The sequence below is a fragment of the Polypterus senegalus genome, chromosome 15 (assembly GCF_016835505.1).
Source record: "Polypterus senegalus isolate Bchr_013 chromosome 15, ASM1683550v1, whole genome shotgun sequence".
Lineage (NCBI taxonomy): Eukaryota > Metazoa > Chordata > Cladistia > Polypteriformes > Polypteridae > Polypterus > Polypterus senegalus.
The window spans coordinates 90,026,900-90,050,034 of NC_053168.1; the positions used below are offsets into that span (position 1 = coordinate 90,026,900).

Consider the following 23,135-nt stretch of genomic DNA (forward strand, 5'->3'; position numbering starts at 1 on the left):
AATAGCTAAAAGTAGACAGGTGCTTGTTACTGGTGTTACTGTCTTGAACGTTTAGGAGCCATTTGTGTTTTTCTGTTATGCATTCCTTTTTTTTTGTACATATATCACCTCATTTAGATGATATAGACTAAATTAATCCAGAGGGTAAATTTAGATGCATACAGCAGCAGAAAACATAAAAGTCAAGGATACGGATTCATTGGACAAATAATACAATTAATTGATCAATCAATAAATAAATAATCTATATTGTGAAGAAACTGCAAACTGAAGATAAAGTTACAAAACAAACTTGGAGTTAGGAGTATCCAAATTTAGTTTTGAGGCGTTGGGAGGAAGCATTAAATTGCGCAATAGCAGTGAGCAGAAAAGCCCACCAGATCTGTTTCTTAGCACACCATGGTGGAATGAGCCTTTGGCTAAACATCCTGCAAGAAAAACACCTCCTGGAGGGGTTAGAGGGGATTTTTCATGATGTTATCCATCCTCTTTTCCAAAACAGCTTTTCCAGTGTGTCCAGGGTTTGCCCTGTGATGGAACTGACTTTCCTGTTAAGTGCACTTAGGCATTGTGCTTCTTTTGTGCTCAACTTGCTTCCTCAGGAGACTGCAGCACACAGCAATTCACTGGCTACTAGAACATTTCTAGCATCTTCTTGCACACATCTAAAGACCTCAGTCTCCTTAGGTGGTTCAGTCTGCTCTGGCTCTTCTTGTACAGCGCCACTGTGTTGTTAGACCAGTCCAGTTTGTTGTTTTATATGAACTCCCAGGTACTTGTAGCTCTGCACCACTTCCACATCCTCCCCATGAATGGTGACTGGTCTCAAAGGCTCTTTACCATGCGGAAGTCCACCACCAGTTCTTTTGTCTTACTGATGATGAGTTGCAGGTGGCTCTCCCTGGACCCGAAGATGAAATCCTCCACCACCTTCCTGTACTCTGCCTCATCAACATTATTAAAGCAGTCTATGATGCAGGAATCATCTGAAAATGTCTATAGGAGGCAAGCGCTGGGATTGTACTAGAGGTCTGTTATGTAGAGGGTAAACAGGAAAGGGAGCAGTACAGTTCCCTGAGGTGCTCCAGTATTACATATCACCATTTCTGGCACCCAGACGCTGAGCTTCACAAAGTGCTGTCTATTGGTCAGGTAGTCCATGATCCAGGAGATTGAAGAGGGCATCAGATGTTTGCCTCTTCATGATTGTACATCTATATTACAACTGCCATTCATTCATTTTCCTCACTGGGTCATAGTGAAACAAATCCTAGGCTGGAAGCACTGAAGGGATCACATGGGCCAACACTGGTCAGGATGCCAGTCCATTACAGGACACACTCACACTCGACCATTTAAGTGCTGCCCATGAAACATTCCTCTTAAGAATATATAGGAAGAGACTTGAAGGGAGCCCCACTGAACACAGAGAGAATATGCATGTATCACATTGACCAGGGGCAGTGACATATGCTGCTCTGCTTTATAACATGAAAAAGCAATTTAAAGAGATATCTGAAGCAAGATTAAGGTAAACAAAGTACTGTACTGCTTGAAAGCTTAGTGAAGTAGAATTAAGAAAGAAACTTGTGGGAAATGAAAGCAGGAAAGCAATACTGGACATTTCAGGTGTTTGGGCTGTAGGAAGCAAAAAAGTTCATGGGTCAATAGAATGCTGAGCCCTTGGCAGGCAACGGTGTTGTATAAGTAACGACGACTATCAGACTTGGGTTTACTTTTTCCGATCCGGCTTTCTTCTTACACTTGCCACTGCACCTTTGATTTCTTCAATACCAAGTCATAAAAGTTTATGAACCCTGTCTTCCAGCGCCTGTGTTTACCTCGCAACTGAGTAAGGATTGACTCCTGACGTCAGGGAGAAGCCCGTCTTTGCTTTCAGGCAAGCGATTAAAAGCGCATTAGCGGCACGAGGGCGGTAACGAGGCGCAGGTCCTCAGAGTCGCTCACACAAAATTGACAGACGAAGAGGAAGACGCTCGCCCTTACCGGACTCTGCAGCTGCTCTTTCTACTTGCTTGTTGATCTGTTTCAGTTTTGTACATCTTCAGTTATAATTTCCTATACGTGCACGAGGCTTCAGCCTTTACATTGACCTCTACCGTCTTTTAGTTCTCGGGGACAGTAACCGGACACGTGAAAACCATCACCCGAAGGAAAGCTGTGGCGTGTACACGTAAGTAGGTTTGTTTGTTTGTTTTCTCAAATGTCAGTTATAAAATTGCAGATTATGATGAATAAACATGCAAAGTGCTGCTTCCGCACAAAAGTGTCCGGGTATTACTTTTAAGTTTTTCTTTTCTTTCCCCCATTGCGGACTGCAGATCGGACCCTGCATGGCACGATGAGGCGGCACAGCTGTTTCCAGCAACAAACGCATCGCTGGAGTATCTCCACCGACGGCGGCTGTCTGCTTGGCAAAGGCAATCCCGCATCCAGCATCGTGCGCTCCCAGTCGTGCTTCACCCCGGATCAGCACCCGCGGGGCAGCTGGTCTTCGGAATCATCCGACTCGTCGGAAGTTGGCAGAGTGTGCTACAGAGTGGTGGTGATTGGCGAAGACGGCGTGGGCAAGTCGGCGCTAGCCAGTGTCTTTGCAGGCTCCCCGTACAGCATGTACGCAGACTACGACCAATGGGCAGGTAAAAATGAAAGTGGCACCTCCTGAGGATATAGAGGGCCAGGTTTGAGCCAAATGGCTGGGGCATGTCGGGGCGCCAGGGTAAGAATGACGAGCTAGTGCCTTTAAACCGACTAACTCACACTGCTTTAAACGTAAGCCGTATTCTTGTAAAAAGACATCTAAACAACTGAGGTTCATTTTGACGGGTTTTATTTTAAGAATTTGATGTGATAGTTTTACAGTCATTCCATATATTTTCCGTAGAATTAAGCGAAGAGGTAGCAATGCTAGGGAACCTGACCTGGGCGATGTCCGCGTAGACTCCTTTACACCTCTGCAGCGTGACTCTGGACTGTTGGAGGAAACAACGAGAAAGCCAATTCAGATCATTTATGGAAGGAGAAGTTAACATTGGCCGAGTTTTTTTTTATAACGGATACTTATTGATGCCCTGAGCTGTTATAATGCCGCATTTTTTTCTTCTAGTGTATATTGTATCAGAAAGTTGGGATGCTTTGATGTAATTTTTATATTAAAGTCGCTGTAAATAAAAGAGTTACATATTTTGCATTGATCAGTTAATTATGTTGCGCAGCTGTTGATTTTTCTAATTTCTTTTATGCGGTTTTAACTACAGGAATGTGCCAATCATGACTTTTTCTGGGCATAGGCGTTCTAGGCAAGCGCAGGAGATGCCCTCTAGTGTTCATGGCACATTACTGCAGCCCCAGGTAGAGTTACCTACATTTATTTTGTTTAGAAAAATGTGTCTGGAACGTAAAGAAATGTTTATGTTGTGCGCCTCAGCAGCGCCTACACTGTTTGCACTTGGCACAGCACAATCTCCTGCCCAGAAACACTCGGACTCAAAGCGAATGTCCGATTATATTGTTTTATATTATTTTTACATACTAGTGATGTTTGGTCTTACCGTCTGACGACCTATACAATCCAACAATTAAATGATCGAAATGGCAGCAGGACTGTAGCTCTTGAGTGAATCGCTAAAAGCTGATTAACCCAAACTATGATCGTTTCCCAAATAGACATACATTCAAACTTGTCTTAAAACTTAGCAAATATCGTCCTCTTTTGCTCACCACCATTTGCGAGATTTGCTCTGGGCACGCTAAAGTAATTGTGCATTTTTTTTGGATAGTTAGATTGCATTATTTGCATACACGAGCGTAAAGCAAATATGAATTGTGCCTAAAGATACCTATTTAAAGATGACTATTATATTCTCAGTTTCACTGAATGTTGTCCGAATGCTGTTTTCAATGTATGTTATTAATTAAACGACATGTACATGTTACAGTAATGTCTTAGTTAAAAAAAAATAATAATTACTAAGTTGTGAGGTAAATGTCACCATCATGAAAAGACACACATTTAGTTGGTGGTTTAAACAGATAACTTTAGAAACTCAGTTGTAGTTTTAACAGTAACAAAAGAGATCATTTCTAAATTCACTAATACAACACGGTTCTTATTGATTTTCTGAAATGGCACCCCTCAAGAGCGCGTTTTTCTGAGACAGTTTTGTAAACAGATATTGCTATAACTCAGCATTCGTAAATTGTGAATTCAATGTCTTAAATACTTCACTGTCCCCAGTTCTGTCTCCAGACCTCAATGTACAGGTCTGGCAGTGATGATTCCCCTCAAAGCAGAGGGGGTGGTGGGGTTCCATTTACAACTTCGCCTTGGGCAGCAAAAATCCTAGAAGTGGCTCTGGTGCCATGGTATCATTTTCCCCTTGGTAAGACGTTAAATACTCCAGATAGCCTCTGGTTGATCTCCATACTTAAAAATGTTTAGGCTGCAGATACCAAAAAAAGCACTAGCCTCTTAACGCACACATGTGCCGGTCCCGGGACATAACAGCGTTTTGATGACGTTACAGTAATGTGTGCATGCCCATCTGCCATGCATCTCGACACCCTACCCATCAAATGAAACTTCAAAGTCTCGTCTTTCCGATGATATAAACCATTTTGACACACAACAACCACAGCACTGACACTAAAGCCTTTTTTACAGAGAAGTACATACTTTTAAGAGTTGACTGTGCCTACCTTTGAAGACCCCCTGCAAGTCAAACATCAATATTTCCGAGCAGTATTGATCCCATTGTGTCCGTAAGGCTCCAGCGAATATAATCCAGTAAAACGATTTAGGTCCAAAACACACGATATATTCTCAAAGGGACAAAAACTCCAGAAAACGTTTCATAACTTGAGACCACCTACGTAATTTTTTTTCACTTATATTGCTCATATTAGACGTAATTTGTTTCTGTCGGCGATAACCATGCTACCGCATGAAACACGGAAGTGTTAGCTTCCGAAAGACACCTAAGTTGGCCAATTACGACGGGTCTGGGGTTGACTGGCACCTCGTATAGCCAACCAGTGTCACAGAAAGCTTGCAGGGTGACGTATAGCTCTGAACTCTGGTAGAATCTACCAGTTTGATTGGACACTGTGACTGACACTCAAAACTTACAGCCAATGAGCAGCCGAGCATTTTGATATGTAACTTGCCATACTAACTTATAAACAAAACGATCGGAGCTGCGTGAAGGTGGCATTTGTGCCAGTCTGCAGAGTTGGTGCGTGGTTGTTTATTGTGATTTCGCCAAGTTTTTTCGCATTTTAAATATGAATAAAAGTAGAAGTTTAAACGTAAATAAACGCTCGATTAAATAATAGATGCATGTACGCGTTGCGAAAGTATTCAACCGGCACAGGGGACGTGTAATGGGAGAGAGCGACGTGCCACGCCCTTGTGCTTTCTGCTTGCTAGTGATTGCTGCCATCAAGTGGCACATGGAAAAACGCTGAGCTGTGTTGTAACAGTTTGTAAAAGAAATATATATAGTTTGTGTGCATTTTATAAAAAAAGTAAAAAATAAAAATATAAATATATTTTTGGCCCATAACTTGTATTGACTATTTTTACATAGAAATGTGTATTTTTTATTGTTTTTATTATGGAACATGAATTTCCATAACTAATAGAGTGACACTGTGTGTAGATATAGATTCCTTTAGGTGTAAGCTTTCAGTAGAGCCCTCATTGATATATGTGGGTTGAAGCATTCAAAAGTTATTACACTTTTTCCATACGTTCCAAAATGTGGATAATGGTCCCTCTAAAAAGCCCCTGGGCATGCCCACATAAAACTGGTGTAAAAATGTCATTTTACAGGTATTCTTTTCAAATTTGAAATTTGAGTAGTCAATAAGTTATTCTGTTGGTACATAGTGTGTTTCTGTCCCCACCTACCTACTGCAGCTTTATTTTCCTTTATTTTCATAAAAAAAACTTAGGCGAGAACAAAAAAATTCGTTTTTTTTGTGAGTTCTAATATGCATAACTTTTGATCAGTCACACCTACAGTGATTCTGACTACTAAGGGTGAAACTAGAGAATGTTACCTTTACAAAGAGACCAAACATGTGTTTATACTCCAGATAGTTCAATAACAGCAATGATTCTAATTTGGAGAGGTCGAATTACAAGCGATTTAGCAAAAATGACCCCGAATGATACTAGCTTAATGCAAGCTTGCCATTTTTTGCCATAGTACAAATTTTTTAATGGCAGCTTCTGTTTAAGTGCAACTTTCTATGGATAATTGGCATTCTTAGTATGCCATTGCTCTACATTGTTTGGGCTTGCAGTATTGTGCAGCATTCCAGATGGTAATGCTCACATTCATGCCCATTCACTCTCTCTCTGTAAAGATTGCATATTCTATGTGATTTTTTTTTTTTTTGTTTTCATTTTTTTATTCTGTGGGCCCTAGTTTAGTTTGATTTGTCACCAAAAACTGTCCCTTTGTTGGTGTGTGCTCAGCAATGACCTGGAATCCCATCCAGGACTGGTTTCTGCATTGCACTGAATGGATGAACTCTGACAGATTCAGATTAAAGTGAATTCTAAAATCGATAGGTTGACGGTCGAACTGAACTTGGCAAGAGCTTCAGCAAAATTTTGGCACAACTTCATGGAATATTGCTGTGTTTTGTTGTGACATCTGTTGGGCAGCAGAAGTCACTGCAATGATTATGCTCACTTGGCAGCTAGACAGCCATATGAATAAACATTTGCCACTGATGGAATTCAGCTTTGCTCAGCATCTGCTCTGACTTTGTGGTGAATCCTCAGATTCTCCCATGGTGTAGAAATTTGTAGGGAGAAGGAGCATTCTGTAGTGTGCATTGTTAAGATGTGTTGGTTTGAAATGCTTGCTGTAGTGGCTGTGAGCATCCAGAGTTGGATATTTACATGTAAATTATACATGATATGGCACACCATAAGCTCAGAAGTCTGGCTGATTTTTAATATTGTTAGTAATTTTCTTATGATAGTGTTTAATCACTATTTTATAATGTCTCCTTATGCAGTATTTGCAAAACATTTCAACAGCAGTTTGAATTATGCTATTTTGTCATTTTTAATTTGTATATCTTTATTCTTGCAGATGACGTTTATGAAAGAACGGTGATTGTGGATGGTGAAAGTGCTTCAATTATTTTACTTGATACATGGGATAACCAGGTAAGAGTGGCATCCTCTCATACTCATGTTCATATATATGTTACAATGTGGATGATTGATAGCTTTCTTTAGTAACATTATGTGGACTATGCACACTAATTAATCAAAGACAAGAATGCAGGCAGGAACTGGTGAATGTATCTATACAATTTACATTATAAGCACATACTTGCACACACAAATAATAAAAGCAGTACAATATAAGAGATTATTTGTACATTCAGTTATTTGGCTCTTTAATGATGAGGAGCAGGCAATGAAAAACCCTAATCCATGCTGTATTTAAATTGATTAGGTTTCTGGTGTTGTTTATCTTCCCTTCCTTTACGCTCATATTTTGCACTATTCAGTTGTAGCATATGACAAATTCAATTTTCTAATCAGGGATGCCAGACATTCATTTGGCCATTATCTGACTTGAACCTAAGTCCAAGCTAGTGAAAACAGGTGATGCTGCTAGAAATAGAGAGCAAGCATAGTTTACAATTCTGAAACCTCATATTCTATTTTTAAGTCTTAAGAATTGTGAAATATATTTTTGCTAAGCCATTATTTTCTTGGAAAAACACATTTTTGGTATATCCATCCATCCATCCATCCATTATCCAACCCCTATATCCTAACTACAGGGTCACGGGGGTGTGCTGGAGCCTATCCCAGCCAACACAGGGAGCAAGGCAGGAAACAAACCCCAGGCAGGGGGCCAGCCCACCGCAAGATTTTTGGTATATTGATTCATTAAATGATAGGGTTTGGTTGGGCTGTTTTAGCACTGAAATTTCTTTGTTTTTAGAAGATGTGGTCATTTATTATCTCACATGCTTGCTATTTCTCAGATCGTGTAAACATTACATTTGTGTGTATATTCAGAATGTAACAACATTTGATTACATGCTTTTGATCTCTCTAATAAGCTTTATGCATTTTGATTCAAAATTAAAGCATTAATTAATTAAGTCCTTAAGGTATCAATAACAATCAGCCCGTCTAACAATAACATGCACTTTCTTCTCAGAACCAGACAAATGAAAACCCAAAAGCTAATGTGCTTTCAGATATTTTTGACAACTAAATGACATCAGCCTCTTGTCTTTTTCAGTACAGCTGTCAATAATGGCTGCAGTTAATAGCTTGTGCTATAGACTTCATTAAATATCTATCTATTTCCAAGCCTGCTGAATCCAGTTTAGGGTCACCAGGTCCCAGAGTCTATCCATGCAGCACTCAGCATACATCAGGGGTCATCCTTGACCAATTCAGAATCACCATTTAGTCTAACTTGCACATCCTTGGAATGTGGTTGGGAAAGTGGAGTAACCAAAGAAAAAGAGATACTGACATAGGGAGAACATGCAAACTTCACACAGACAACAAGTAGATGTGGAATTTAAATGCATGACTCAGGACCTGTAAAGCAGTAGCACTAACCACTTTTCTACCCTCAATACAGATTACTGATGCTTGAAATTCCACTAATTGCTTAATTTTGCAATAACTGGTCTTGATATTCTTAATTGTGTATTGGGTTTTACACACACTGACCCAAATTAAAAACAAGAGTTTTCATATTTACAGGAGGGAAGCTGGGTGCAGGAACACTGCATGCAGGCAGGAGATGCCTACTTAATTGTGTACTCCGTCACTGACAGAGCAAGCTTTGAAAAGGCTTCAGAGCTTCGAATACAGCTGCGAAGAACGAGGCAATCAGAAGACATCCCCATTATCTTAGTGGGCAACAAAAGTGATCTGGTCAGATGCAGAGAGGTATCAGTGGCAGGTAAGTCACAGAATCCCACATGGTGAATAAACCTTTTTCCTCTGTTAGCACAAAGCTAAGACATACACTCATTAAGGCTCAACTCTACAGATGCCTTGCTGATACGGCCATACATGGTGTCTGGGCCCATTCAGTTTATCCTAGCTGAGGATGGAAATTTATTAAGTTCTCATGTCAGTTTGTGATGAAGCTGTGAGCTCATGGAATGGAGATAAGCTTTGAATTTGAAGTTTACAGAAATAAATGACTCAATAGGCTTCAACATAGCTTAAGCTCCACAAATGACTTCTTGTGGGCTGTTTAATGCAGTGGATAATACATTGGACTTCAGACTCCAAGGTTGCAGGTTCACTTCTCTCCTCTGACTCATTGTGAGTGCCTCAGTAAGTAACTTAGCCTGCTCAGGTCCTAAAAAATGGTAGAAATTGTATTATATCTTTATCTTGTAAGTATGATTTTGATGCTTGATGGTTTCTCTGCAGCCTTGGCATCTTCTGAAACTCGTGTCATAAATAGTCATGTCCAGGATGGCTAGGGCAATGAGGATGCATAAGCAAGCAAGGTCCGTACAAATGTGTTTAGTGCATTTTATTCCACACAGTGAAAAGCAGTGTCCAAATAGATAGTGCAGTGCAGTCAATTAAATAATGCAAATAAATAATTCCATAAAATCCAGTGCTCATGAGGAAGTTAAAAAATAGAGATAAAATTAAATAAATCTTAGTGTCAAAATCACTTTTTTATTTTGCTCCCCAGTGCATTTGTCTCTCTTTCTCTCTCATCTCACCCTACTCACCCATCTTCCAGGTATATGCAGCAGGGATGAGACCCTGGCGAAAGAGGTCAACTCAAGACTGCCATTGCGGTCAAATTCCCTCATTGTCCATTGAGATATACTTCACCTGATCCTGTCTTCTCTCCGCCTCCATCGGCGTCTTTTGGATCCCTAGGGGCCCATGATCAGCAGGAGCTATCTTGTCCACTCCTGGAGTGGCTTTCACATACTCCTCTATGGACTGCTTTGCCAACCACTTTTGACACTGGCATCAGCTCGATTCACCTTACTTCCTCCGATTTCTTTTCCTTGTATTCATTTACCCTTCTTTTTCCTGCTCAGCCCATTTATACCTTGTGGGTGTAGGCACTTTGTGTTACGAACCACAAAGTGTCAATGAAGAAACTAGCTGAACTGATCGTGTTTGCACGTGAATGTGTGTTAAGCCAATTCCCCTTGTGAGCACGGATCCAAACACCATCAGACAAACACCGCTCCTTTACAAAGCACACATTTATTTTGTATAAAGTCTCACACAGCACATTGTGCTCCCAGCACCAATCACCCTCCACAGGCCTTTCTCTTAATGTCCATGGGCTGCCTTTCCTCTCCTCACGGGAACTTTGTCCTGCTCCCACTCCCGACTCTAGCTCCCTGATTGTAGTGAGACGGCCTCTTTTATTTCCACCCGGATGTGCTCCAGGTGCCTGATGACACTCTTCCAACAGCACTTCCTGGTGTGGTGGAAGTGCTGCCCTTACACCCGGAAGCACTATGGGTGTCGCTGGAAGGATCTTCCCCCACCTTCCCATGTGTGGCAGAAGTACCGAGCTCCCTGGCTTTAGGAGACTTGGGGCACCCCCTGGCGGAAGCCACAGGCCCCCACGGGTTTGTGCCTCCTTGCTCCATCCCTGTGGTCCCCTGCTTATCCAGGGTGGTTGTCCTGGGGGACGTACTGACTGCCTCCCCGTCCTTCCAGGCATCCCAGCTGGTCTGGCCCCCAGCCTCCTGTGACACCCTCTGAATACTTGGTGAATGGCACTGTTGCAGCACACACGCACACACACAAGACTGATTTTTATTTTTAAAACTCTGTATTACCATGGACCCCTTACTCACTTCACAACACTGCTTGGGTAATGTTGTCAGGGTACTTGCAGCCCTTTATTCTGCAACTCATGCTGCATCATCTATTCAGACAGCATTCATCAAACAACAGCATTCATTCAAACAACAGATTGATTAATTCATTTTTTAAAGTTAACTCATTCCATTACAGAGTGATGGCGGCATTGCCTTGCAGGGTTGAATATAGTTTGGCTTATTTTCAATGTATTTGTCTATGGCACAAGTAATTTTTAAACTAAAGCCTGTATGAAACATGTCAAGTAAAGTCAAAGTCAAAGCGAAATTTATTGTCATCTCAACCATATATAAGTATATAAATAGACGAAATTGCGAAGCTCAGGGTCCACAATGTAACAACATGAAGTGCAAATAAAAAATGAAAATTAAATTAAAATTAGAATTAAAATTAAAATTTAAAATTAAAATTAAAACACAAGCAAGACAAGACATTGTGCAAAGACAAGACAAAGAAGTAGCAGCAATATTGATGTGTATGTAGTAACCAATATGAACATTGATACAATGTATGGTATTATGCAATCTAGATACATAAATATAGTCAATAAATATGTAATATAATAAATAAATAGATATAGATAATACAGAAATTATTAGTGTATGATAATAGTTGTTTAAGACATGTGTAAACAATGACAGGTCAGAATATTTCATAGCAGAAGGATATCAAGAGTGTCAAAATACTTAAAGGTCAGTATGAGATTGTCAGTTCTTTTCTACATGTACACTCGTCTTTGCAGGAAAGTGGCTTGCATGTATACAGTAAAAGTTCTGTTTTTAGAGATGGTTGATACATTGTGGAAGATCCCAGGGGGCAGCATGGTTTTAAGTAGTCTGACAGCTTGAGGGTAAAAACTATCCTGCAGTCTGGCAGATCTGGCTCTGATGCTGCAGTATCTTCTCTTGGATGGCAGAAGTGTAAAAAGTCCATGTGAGGGGTGTAAGGGGTCCTGCACAATGCTGCAGGCTTTGCGACACTGCGTTTGTGAAATATGTCCTGTAGTGAAGGGAGAGGAACCCCGATAATGTTCTCTGCTGTCTTCGCTATCCTTTGCAGGTGCTTGTGGTCAGATATGTTGCAGTTGCCACACCAGACAGTGATGCAGCTGGTCAGAACACTCTCAATGGTGCCTCAGTAGAACATGGTGAGGATGGAAGGTGGAAGACTTGCTTGCTTCAGCTGCCTCAGAAAGTGTAGTCTCTGCTGGGCTTTCTTGATTAGTGATGAGGTGTTATATGTCCTCATATGTTCCTCAGTTATATGCACACTGAGGAACTTGGTACTTCTAAAAGTCTCCACATCTAAACCGTTGATGCTGAGTGGGATGTAGGCTGGATCCCACATTTTCTGAAGTCCACAATTATCTCTTTTGTCTTGTGGACATTGAGAGATAGATTGTTGTCTTCACACCATGCGGACAGCCGTTCCACCTCATCTCTGTATGCTGTTTCATCAGTCCTTGCTTATCAGTCCCAGCACCGTCGTATCATCCGCAAACTTGATGATGTGTTTGGTGTTGTGCATGGCTGTGCAGTCGTGAGTCAGCAGGGTGAAGAACAGTGGACTAAGCATGCAGCCCTGCGGCGCTCCAGTGCTCAGTGTGATGATGTTGGAAGTGTTGCAGCCCATCCGAACTGACTGGGGCCCTTCTGTCAAGAATTCCATGATCTAATTGCAGAGGGTTGTGTTCAGGCCCAACCTGCACAGTTTTACAACCAGCTTTTGAGGGATGATTGTGTTGAAGGCGTAGCTAAAGTCTATGAATAACATCCTGATGTGCATTGACAAACAGTATATGTGTGTGTGTATATACAATAGATAAATATAATATTTATCCATACCATTTTTTAGATCTATTAAATCAGAACACAGAGGACTTAAATAAGTAAAAAAGAGCGGGCACTTTTTCCTTTAGCATGTAAAGTGACATCCTTCACATCTTTTGTAACACTGTGATGCTTAATGCATTTGTCTATGCTGTGATGTGCTGGGCTGGTAACATGACCTCAAGAGAGGCCCACCGAATTAGCAAGCTAATCAAAAGGACAGGTTCAGTTATGGGATGCACTCTGGATTCCACTGGAGGTAGTTAAAAAGGGTAGAATTAAAACAAACTGAATGCCATTCATTATGAACAATGCTGCTCATCCTCCCCATGACACACTAATACTTTCAGCCAGAATTGTGTCAAGAAACACTGATGGGGCTCCTTTGTACCGACAGGAATACACCACACAATGCCTCACTGTGACTATGACAGCCAAGTCAGAAATTTTAATTCTTTTTAATTTTCTTCTTTTTAAGTCATTTTGATATGTATATATATATATATTTTATTTATATATGTCAATTTAAATAGATACATATATTTATATATTTATCTATCTGTTAATGTATTTATATAAAGAGCTTCTGTAAAAGGCCAAATTTCCTCTTGGGGACAAATACATTTTCTATCTATTCTATTCTTACTGTAGTTGCATGAAGCTACAACCTAAAAAAAAAATAAAAAAAAACAACTTTCATTAAAAGCATAATTAATTTGCAAGCCATCTTTCATTATCTACATTGAAATGTACCCCATTGTATTGTTAAAGTGATGCAGGGGGTGACTCCTTTAATACTTTAATTCCAACCGGGTGCTACCAGATGGACATAGGGACTTGCAAGGCCCTAAAACAGGCAATGAAAAGCAGTGGGAAACTCCCATTAAATTAATAGGATCACTTTGTGTTGCTAGGTAACAATCAGGTTGAGGACATACTGGCTGGGTTCCATGTACTCCTTATGAAGCGTTCCTCTAAGACAGCAGAATTCATTTCCACATTGCACCTGGAAGTAGTTTCTAGTTGGGCTAGAAGACCAGGATGTGGAGGAATTAGATAGATAGATAGATAGATAGATAGATAGATAGATAGATAGATAGATAGATAGATAGATAGATAGATAGATAGATAGATAGATACTTTATTTATCCATATACCACATACTCCAGCAGCAGCAGCATACTGATAAAAAACAATATTAAATTAAACAGTAATAAAAATGCAGGTAAAACAGACAATAACTTTGTATAATGTTAACGTATACCCCCACGGGTGGAATTGAAGAGTTGCATAGTGTGGGGGAGGAACGATCTTTTCAGTCTGTCAGTTGAGCAGGACGTCACTGAAACTGCTTTTCTGTCTGGAGATGATCCTGTTCAGTGGATGCAGTGGATTCTCCATGATTGACAGGAGCCTGCTCAGCGCCCGTTGCTCTGTCATGGATGTAAAGCTGTCCAGCTCCATGCCTACAATAGAGCCTGTCTTCCTCACCAGTTTGTTCAGGTGTGAGGCGTCCTTCTTCTTTATGCTGCCTCCCTAGCACACCACTGCATAGAAAAGGGCACTCACCACAACCAACCTCCTTGGTTTTGCTGGTGTTCAGGTGTAAGTGGTTTGAGTCACACCATTTAACAAAGTCCTTGATTAGCTTCCTATACTCCTCCTCCTGCCCACTCCTGATGCAGCCCATTATAGCAGTGTTGTCAGCGAACTTTTGGATGTGGCAGGACTCCGAGTTGTATTGGAAGTCTGATGTATATAGGCTGAACAGGACCAGAGAAAGTACAGTCCCCTGCGGTGCTCCTGTGTTGCTGACTACAATGTCAGACCTGGAGTTCCCGAGACGCACATACTGAGGTTTGTCTGTAAGATAGTCCATGATCCATGCCACCAGGTATAAATCTACTTCCATCTCTGTCAGCTTGTCCCTAAGGACCAGAGGTTGGATGGTGTTGAAGGCACTAGAGAAGTCCAGAAACATAATTCTTACAGCACCACTACCTCTGTCCAAGTTTGAGAGGAATCGGTGTAGCATATAGATGATGGCATCCTCCGCTCCCACATTCTCCTGGTATGTGACTGCAGAGGGCCGAGGGGGTGGCGGACCTGTGGCTTCAGGTGGTGAAGCAGCAGCCGCTCCATGGTCTTCATCAGATGTGACGTCAGGGCGACAGGCTGGAAGCCATTCAGCTCACTAGGACGTGATACCTTTGGGACTGGGGTGATGCAAGATGTTTTCCAAAGCCGCGGGACTCTCCCCTGTTCCAGACTCAGGTTGAAGATGCTCTGTAGAGGACTCCCCAGCTCCAGCGCACTGGCCTTCAGCAGTCGTGGCAATACTCCATCTGGACCCACTGCTTTGCTGGCACGAAGTCTCGTCAGCTCTCTGCTCACCTGGGCTGCTGTAATTGTGGATGGGGATGCCTCTTCTATGCTGGTATCAGCAGAATGATGGGTGGAGGGTGCAGTACTCCAAGGTGAAAGTGGGTTAGGGTTATCAAACCTATTAAAGAAGTTGTTCATTTGGTTTGCTCTCTCCACGTCTGTCTCGATAGCGGCACCCCGCTTCGAGCTGCAGCCAGTGATGATCTTCATCCCATCCCACACTTCCTTCATGCTGTTATTCTGCAACCTCTGCTCCAGCTTTCTCCTGTACCGCTCCTTCGCCGCCCTGAGCTGGACTCGGAGTTCCTTCTGCACAAGCTTGAGCTCATGCTGATCACCGCCTTTAAAAGCCATTTTCTTCTGGTTCAAAAGGCCCTTGATTTCACTTGTAATCCATGGCTTGTTGTTAGCATAGCAGCATACTGTTCCTACTGGAACTACAATGTCCATACAGAAGTTGATGTAGTCAGTAGTGCAGTCAACAACCTCCTCAGTGTTCTTACTATGTGACCCCTGCAGGATATCCCAGTCTGTAGTTCCAAAGCAGTCTCTCAGAGCCTGCTCTACCTCAGGGGACCACTTCTTGAATGAGGGTGTGGTTGTAGGTAGCTCCCTCAATCTTGGTTTGTAGTGAGGCTGAAGCAGAACCAGGTTATGATCTGCTTTCCTAAGCACAGCCAGTGGGGTGGCGCTGTATACGTCTTTAACATTTGCATACAGTAGGTCAATAGTCCTATTTCCCCATGTGGATATTATGTCTTTTATTTTCACTTTTAGTTGTACTTGGTATTCTCACTTTTGTGTAAAGCTTTCCTTATTATAAAACAAAAAGTTTTGTTTTGTACATTTTAGCCTCCTTTACTGTTGTTTGGGTTCTAGGATGGCGTATATGTGCCCTACAGTTTGTAATATATAGATCTTTAGACATACGGTTATTAATGCCAATACCAATAATATGTTAAGGGTTAGTGTGCCTAATTTTAATGGAATATAGTGAAGATTATTGGTAATGCTATTGTAACATAATATTCTCAAATCTGCTTATTCTAATTCTGGATCACATGTTGCCTGGAGCCTATCTTGGCAGCACTGGGCACAAGGCAGGAAAACAGTTCTGAACAAGGTACCAATCCATCACAGGACTCATACTCACACTGAGACCAATTTGGACTTGCCAGTTAATTTAAACTGTTTGTCTTTGGGAATGTGATAGAAAGCCAAGGAAAACCCACAGAGACTCAAACCCAGAACACTGGATCAGTGAGACAGCAATACTAATTACTGTGTTATAGTGCTAATTGTGTAATCAGTGTTCAAGGTTATAAGGGCTACTTTGATCCAAATACCAGGTACAATAAGAGACATCTTAGCACACCAAGAAGAAGAAACACAAGTAAAAATATTAAAAGCTGATCACAAGGAACATTAGAATAATGAATACAATACAATATAACACCAGCAGCTCATGCTGATGTATTATAGGTCATTATTCAAGCTCAAATCCTGGAGGTACACTGGTACAATTCAGCTGTCCCAGGCTCATTTTGGAATATTTTAAGTATAACATTGTGTCTTATACTGCACTGTTTATGTTTATCTAAAGTCTGTCATTACTTGTGCAGCGTGTTTTAGATGGCTTTGAAAACAATTTGTTGCAGTCTACATCCAAGAATTACAATCATTATTTTAGGTACTTCATTTCAATTTGGCTCATCTTATCCATGCAGATTACATAGTTCATATACAGTACAACACCATTTCCAAAAAAGTCTGTAAAATGTAAATAAAAACAGAATGCAATAATTTGCAAATCTCATAAACCCATATTTTATTCACAATAGAACATAGAAAACATGTCCAGTGTTGAAAGAGGGACATTTTACTCTTTCATGAAAAATATTAGCTCATTTTGAATTTAAGCAACACATCTCAAAAACGCTGGGACAGGGGCAACAAAAGGCTGGAAAAATAAGTGGGACTAAAAAGAAAGAGCTGGCGGAACATTTTGCAACTAATTCGGTTAATTGGCAAAGGTCTATAATATGATTGCGCTTAAAAAGAGCATCTTAAAGAGGCAGAGTATCTCAGAAGTAAAGATGGGCAGAGGTTCACCAATTTGTAAAAAAAACTGTGTCTACAAATTGTGGAACAATTTCAGAATTAAGTTCCTCAATGTAATGTAAATTGCGACGACTTTGAATATTTCATCATCTACAGTCCATAATATAATCTAAAGATTCAGAGAATCTCTGTGCACAAGGGACAAGGCCGAAAATCAATATTGGATGCCTGTGATCTTCGGGCCCTCAGGTGGCACTGCATTAAAAAAAGTCCTGATTCTGTCATGGAAATCACTGCATGGGCTCATGAACACTTCCAGAAATCTTTGTATGTGAATACAGTTCACTGTGCCTTCCACAAATGCAGCTTAAAGCTCCATCATGCAAAGAAGAAGCCATATGTGAACATGATCCAGAAATGTCACCATCTTCTCTGGGCCAAAGCTTATTTAAAATGGACTGAGGCAAAGTGGAAAACTGTTATGTGGTCAGATGAGTCGAAATTTGAAATTTTTTTTTGAAAAACATATAGGCGCTATGTTCACTGGACTAAAGAGGAGAGGGACAATCTGGCTTTTTATCAGCACTCAGTTCAAAAATTTGCATCTCTGATGGTATGAGGTTGCATTAGTGCCTATGGAATTGCCCGATTGAACATCAGGAAAGGCACCATCATTGCTGAAAATTTATATACAGGTTTTAGAGTAATATATGCGCCCATCCAGATGACGTCATTTTCAGGGAATGCTTTGCATATTTCTGCAAGACAAGGCTAAAATGCATACTGCATCTATTGGAACAGCGTGGCTTCGTAGTAAAAGAGTCTGGGTACTGAACTGGCCTGTCCACAGTCCAGACATTTCATCAATTGAAAACATTTGGTGCATCATGAAATGAAAAATACAACAAAGAAGCCCCAGGACTGTTGGGCAGCTGGAATTCTACATCAGGCAAGAATGGGACAACGTTCCTCTCCAAAAAGTCAAGCAGCTGGTCTCCTCACTTCCCTGACATTTATGGACTGTTGTTAAAGGAAGAGGGGATGCTACACAATGGTAAACATGGCCCATCTCCCAACTTTTTTGAGATGTATTACTATCCTGAAATTCAGAATGCCTTTATTCTTTTCTTAAAATGGTTCATTTTCTCAGTTTAAAAATTTGATAGGTTTTCTATGTTCTGTTGTGAATAAAATATGGGTTTATAAGATTTGCAAATCATTGCACTGTTTTTATTTACATTTTACACAGCATCTAAACTTTTTTGGAATTGGGGTTGTAACTCACTAATTCAATCTTACTAATTGTCAATCACAAGGCTAAGATATATTAGATACCTTCTCCTGTGATTTTCAGACATAGCCTTAATTTATATAATCTTAGAGAGTCAGAGGCAGTTGGCGCCTTGCTCCTGTAGCTATAACTAAGTGTGAAATATCCAGTGACTCACTCCAACTACTCTGCAAGCAGGTTTGACTTTGTCTTTAGTGGTAGGGGTGAGCTGTGTGTGCAGGAGAGATGACAACCAATGAATGCTAATCGGAAAGTACAATGCATATAATGCAGTGACTAGGAATAAGGAATGTGGGTGTTTTGGACCTCACAAACAGAATAGAAGCTTGTCTGTCTGATGTCTTGTGTTTTACATGCCATGACAGAATGAAAAAAAACAAAAAAAGGATTAAATTGTGGCTGAACTTGATGTACCGGTTAACCTTTTGTATAGCACTGTCTCTATCAGGCAGAATGATATTGGCTGTCACTGAAAGGGGCTAGCACAACTGTGCTGGAAGGTTGGCACGTAGTCACTAAATTTGACGTGGCTAGTTGTTTTCAGTCATGTAAATTAACATAGTCTGTCAACAAGATCAGCAACTGGAGTTGGCCAATCTGACATACCTAATGACTAGAATTTGTGTAGTGCCATTGGCTTTAAGTAAAGGAGTCAAAGTACAAAAGTAGTTGAAAAAGCTAATCTGTAGAAGTCAGATGTTGATCTGTCAGGACAGGTTAGAGGAATTCATGCTTGCAAGCTCTACATTTAGACACCTAAAGAAGGATTTGCTCAAAGCATTTAAAGTTCATCCTGCTTGGGACAGTGTCATAATAGGTTACTGCTTTAAGGAACATCAGAGAACCCAAATTGAAATTGATTAAAATAGAAGGTGACAAAAGTCAAGATAAGATGTGCCAGAAGACTCTTATTAGAAATGTTTAGTTGATCTCATGCCATATATAGTAAAACAGAAAGCAAAAGTGTTTAATACTATTAACAATCTAGGATATTAGTACAGTGTTATTTATTTCTGTATCAGCTGTGCAAAAATCCTGGCCAAAGCAGTTTTAATTAAAAATGCCACCCAATGTGCAGAGATGCATATTTGTACAGTTTGTACAAAGATACTGTGACTTTTTAGTGTCTTCGTGGCTCCTTAACCTGATGTCCTAACTCAAACACTAGACATCCTGGGTCTTTTTCACTTATGGATCCAAAGCCTTCCTTTTTAAACTTGCCATGCCAAGGAGAGCAAAAGTACAATAGATTAAGTGTTCATCCATCCACTAATTGGCTGAAAACAGTTAATCATTTTATCCTGGCAGAATCAAATGCATGGCAGAAACCAACTCCAAAGAGAACACTCGACCAACACCAAAGGGACCACTCGTACACACACCTACACCCACTCATAAAGGGGCATTTTGGAGTTCATGAGTTAGGCTGCATTTCTGTATAATGCCAAAGTTGGATTAAACTGGCTCAGCAAAATCATTAGAAAGAGAGAGCGAGAGAGAGAGAGAGAGAGAGAGAGAGAGATTGGGAACATGCACTGATACTGTGTGTTGCCCCACAACACAACAAACCACTTCAGCATCCCAAATCATTAGAAGTCTAATTATATTATTTGTATTCAGACACATCTTTTCTTTACTGGAAATATGTGATTTTCAATCCAGCAAAACATGTCGTCATCATATCACACCTTTCATTTTTGTCAGGATAGTCCACCGTTCTTTAACTAGTACTGTTTGAGCCCTGGCTTCACGTAGCACACTGCATCAACATGACACATACATTTTGTTTATTTTTGTCAGAACTGATTTTCAAAGTTAAGCCTGATACTGCCAGCAACTATGATGACATTGTGCCCTTTTGACTTTGATGGGATTATTAGTTTTTCTACGGGCTTAATCCTTTCAACATGGTGTGATAGATGAGGAGTACAATTTTGGACACGATCTTCAGAAATATGAGGAAATCAAAAATATCTTGTGTTTTGCATTGTTTATTATGGTTCAACACCCATCTATCTATGGACTTTCCACCCTACTTATCCAGTTCAGGGTCACAGTGAGTGACACCAATCATGGCAGCACTGGGTGCAAGTTGGGAACTAATCCTTACCAGGGTGCCAGCCCATCTCAAGGCACGCTCACACCCACGCTGGGCCAAGTTAGAGTAACCACTTACCCAAAACATGCATGCCGTTGGAATTTAAGAGGAAAAACCAAGCAAACATAGGCGGAATGAGCTAACTCCATGCAGGCAGTTAATCACATTCATATTGTGAAGGATACATCACTTCAATCTGGAGTCAGATATGCCCAACAAAATACAGTTTTACTTAGTCAAAGTTCCAGAAAAGGTAAAATAATAAAATGAGGCAAAAAATAATGGCCACCTATTCTACTGGGCCTACCTGTGACTGCCTCTGGCCACTTTACTTAAATAGCTTGCCTACTTGCCTGCTTACTAAAAACAAGAGCTCCAACTCTGTTAGACACTCTGCCATCTTCTATTCTCTCTCTGTTTTTTGGCTACAATTCCCTCTTGCTAGTCAACCTTCTGCTTCAGCTCCCCACCGAAATCTGAACTTGAGGGCTATTCCTGAGACCTCTGCCCTCCTGACCCTTCCTCTTGACCCTGGTCAGAAAAAAATTGTGTGTGTGGCTAGTTTCTTCGAGTTGTCAGAAACCTCATTCTCTCTGTTTTTCAGAATGCCTACCTTCAGCCTTCCGCCTTCAGCCTTCCTCCTCAGTTTAGCTAATTTTTTGCCTGGTTTTAGATAAAGTTAAGCCAGCTTCATTTCTGCGTCATTCTGCTACCTTTAAAATATTTACTTCCACAACGTTACTCACAATTGTATGGCTATTTATAGTAGCATGCTGTAACCATAAACAAATACTGCCAAGATGTAGCAGACATTTGTAAAATCTTCATATTGATGATAAATACTCTAAACAGGTATGCTCTTTATATCTTTCAGAGGGCAGAGCATGTGCTGTAGTGTTTGACTGCAAGTTCATTGAGACCTCAGCCGCTGTCCAACACAACGTTTCTGAGATGTTTGAAGGCATTGTGAGGCAGGTGAGGCTCAGGAGGGACAGCAAAGAGGTGAACGAAAAGAGGATGGCTCTCAACCGAAGGAGAGAAAGCATCCCCAAAAAGGCAAAACGCTTTCTGGACAAAATGGTGGCCAAGAATAACAAGAACATGGCCTACCGATTAAAATCCAAGTCATGCCATGATCTGTCTGTGCTGTAGAAGTTTTTAAGCATTAAGAACGACTCTACTGAAGAATGAAAAATCTCTCAGACTCTAAACTGTGTTTCGTCTCCTACAAAGGCTCAAAGCAGCACTAAAGTTGGGACTCAAAAGCAGAGCTGAAACACTTTTAACACAAACCATTAGTCTGGCACAGGTGGCTCATCTTTATTTGTATGCATTTTTGCACAACAAATTTAAGCCTCTAGTGGAAAAAAAAAATGACAAGTTTTAGCCAGCAGTGGAGTATGAAAGAATGTGGACAGACAGAGACGTCTGGTGCAGACAAGACTGCTTCATATCAAGAAGACTGATTACTCCAGCAAGGTCTTGCCAAAGTGCTTTAACACAGAAACCATGACGACCTTAAAACAAGCACAAGAACACAGTCATTTATTTAAGACAGAATATTTGGAATGTTCTGTGAATGTTTCATAAATATTTTATGGACTGTATAAAATTTTATTTGGCTAAAGTTTTATATCTGAAGTTCATTAAATGAATTCCATTTTTGAAGGGAAAGAAAATGTAAAAAACTTGTGATCACAAAAATTGTAGAATGAATATACTTTTTAAAACTAGCTAAATGGATTTTTTTTTATAGTTAGCAACTTGATTGCTGGAGAAAGTAATCTTATACTAGCTTATGTCTAATGGCCCTGGCATAAAGATAATAAATACAAAAAATTGTGAAGTGCGCCTTTGTGTGTCACAAGTTCTACTCTGACTCAGCAAACCTGCCAATGTGAAGTGCATAGTCGGTGTTGACTCAGTTTGAGTTTAATCCCACTAGGAACACACAAATCTTTCCCTTCCTTCATTCTTTGATGAAACTGAAATTTGAGGTTGTTCATGGAATTTGTAAAGGTTTTTTGCAGAAATTGATTTCTTGTCTTTTATTTCAATTATACATTTGCATGTTTTATAAAGTAATATTTTGTGTATATTTAAATAAATATTTTTTACACAATGCAATGGCTGTAGCATGAAGTATGCTTTATGAACCTGAAGCTTCCAGACATATGCAGTTGCTGTATTGACTTTTTTCATACTAGTGTCATAATCGGTTTCTAGTCTTGTGTGATGTAGATAATGATGCCTTTTGCCTCAAAAGACTCTTCATATTCTGAAATCCCAAGCTGTTTCAGGTTTATTAAAAAGAGGTATATAAACTTCATTTATATTATTATATTTTAGGACAGTTTATGCAAAACGATCTCCAGCTAAACTTCTTTTCATGATTTCCAGCACAAGATTAAAGACAGTTGTTACCATAATAAATGTCTCTCTGCGATACGGACTTTGGTGACTTGATCCAAGTGTCTAGTACAGACCGTTGAAACAAAGCAGGATGTTTTATTCAGTGGAACAAGCCTGCTGTGCTTTTAATTCGGACAGAACTGTTAATCTTCA

At 40.4% G+C, this 23,135-nt stretch overlaps 1 protein-coding gene across 1 annotated transcript; it reads left to right on the forward strand.

The window, feature by feature from the left end:
* The first annotated feature begins 796 nt into the window (after positions 1-796).
* Positions 797-22,666, forward strand: LOC120516034 (GTP-binding protein GEM-like). The gene is made up of 5 exons (XM_039737465.1): positions 797-2,194; positions 2,343-2,660; positions 7,134-7,210; positions 8,786-8,987; positions 21,445-22,666. Exons 2-5 carry the CDS (start codon positions 2,363-2,365, stop codon positions 21,720-21,722), a joined length of 855 nt encoding a protein of 284 aa, XP_039593399.1. The 5' UTR covers positions 797-2,194; positions 2,343-2,362; the 3' UTR covers positions 21,723-22,666.
* The last annotated feature ends 469 nt before the right edge of the window (positions 22,667-23,135 follow it).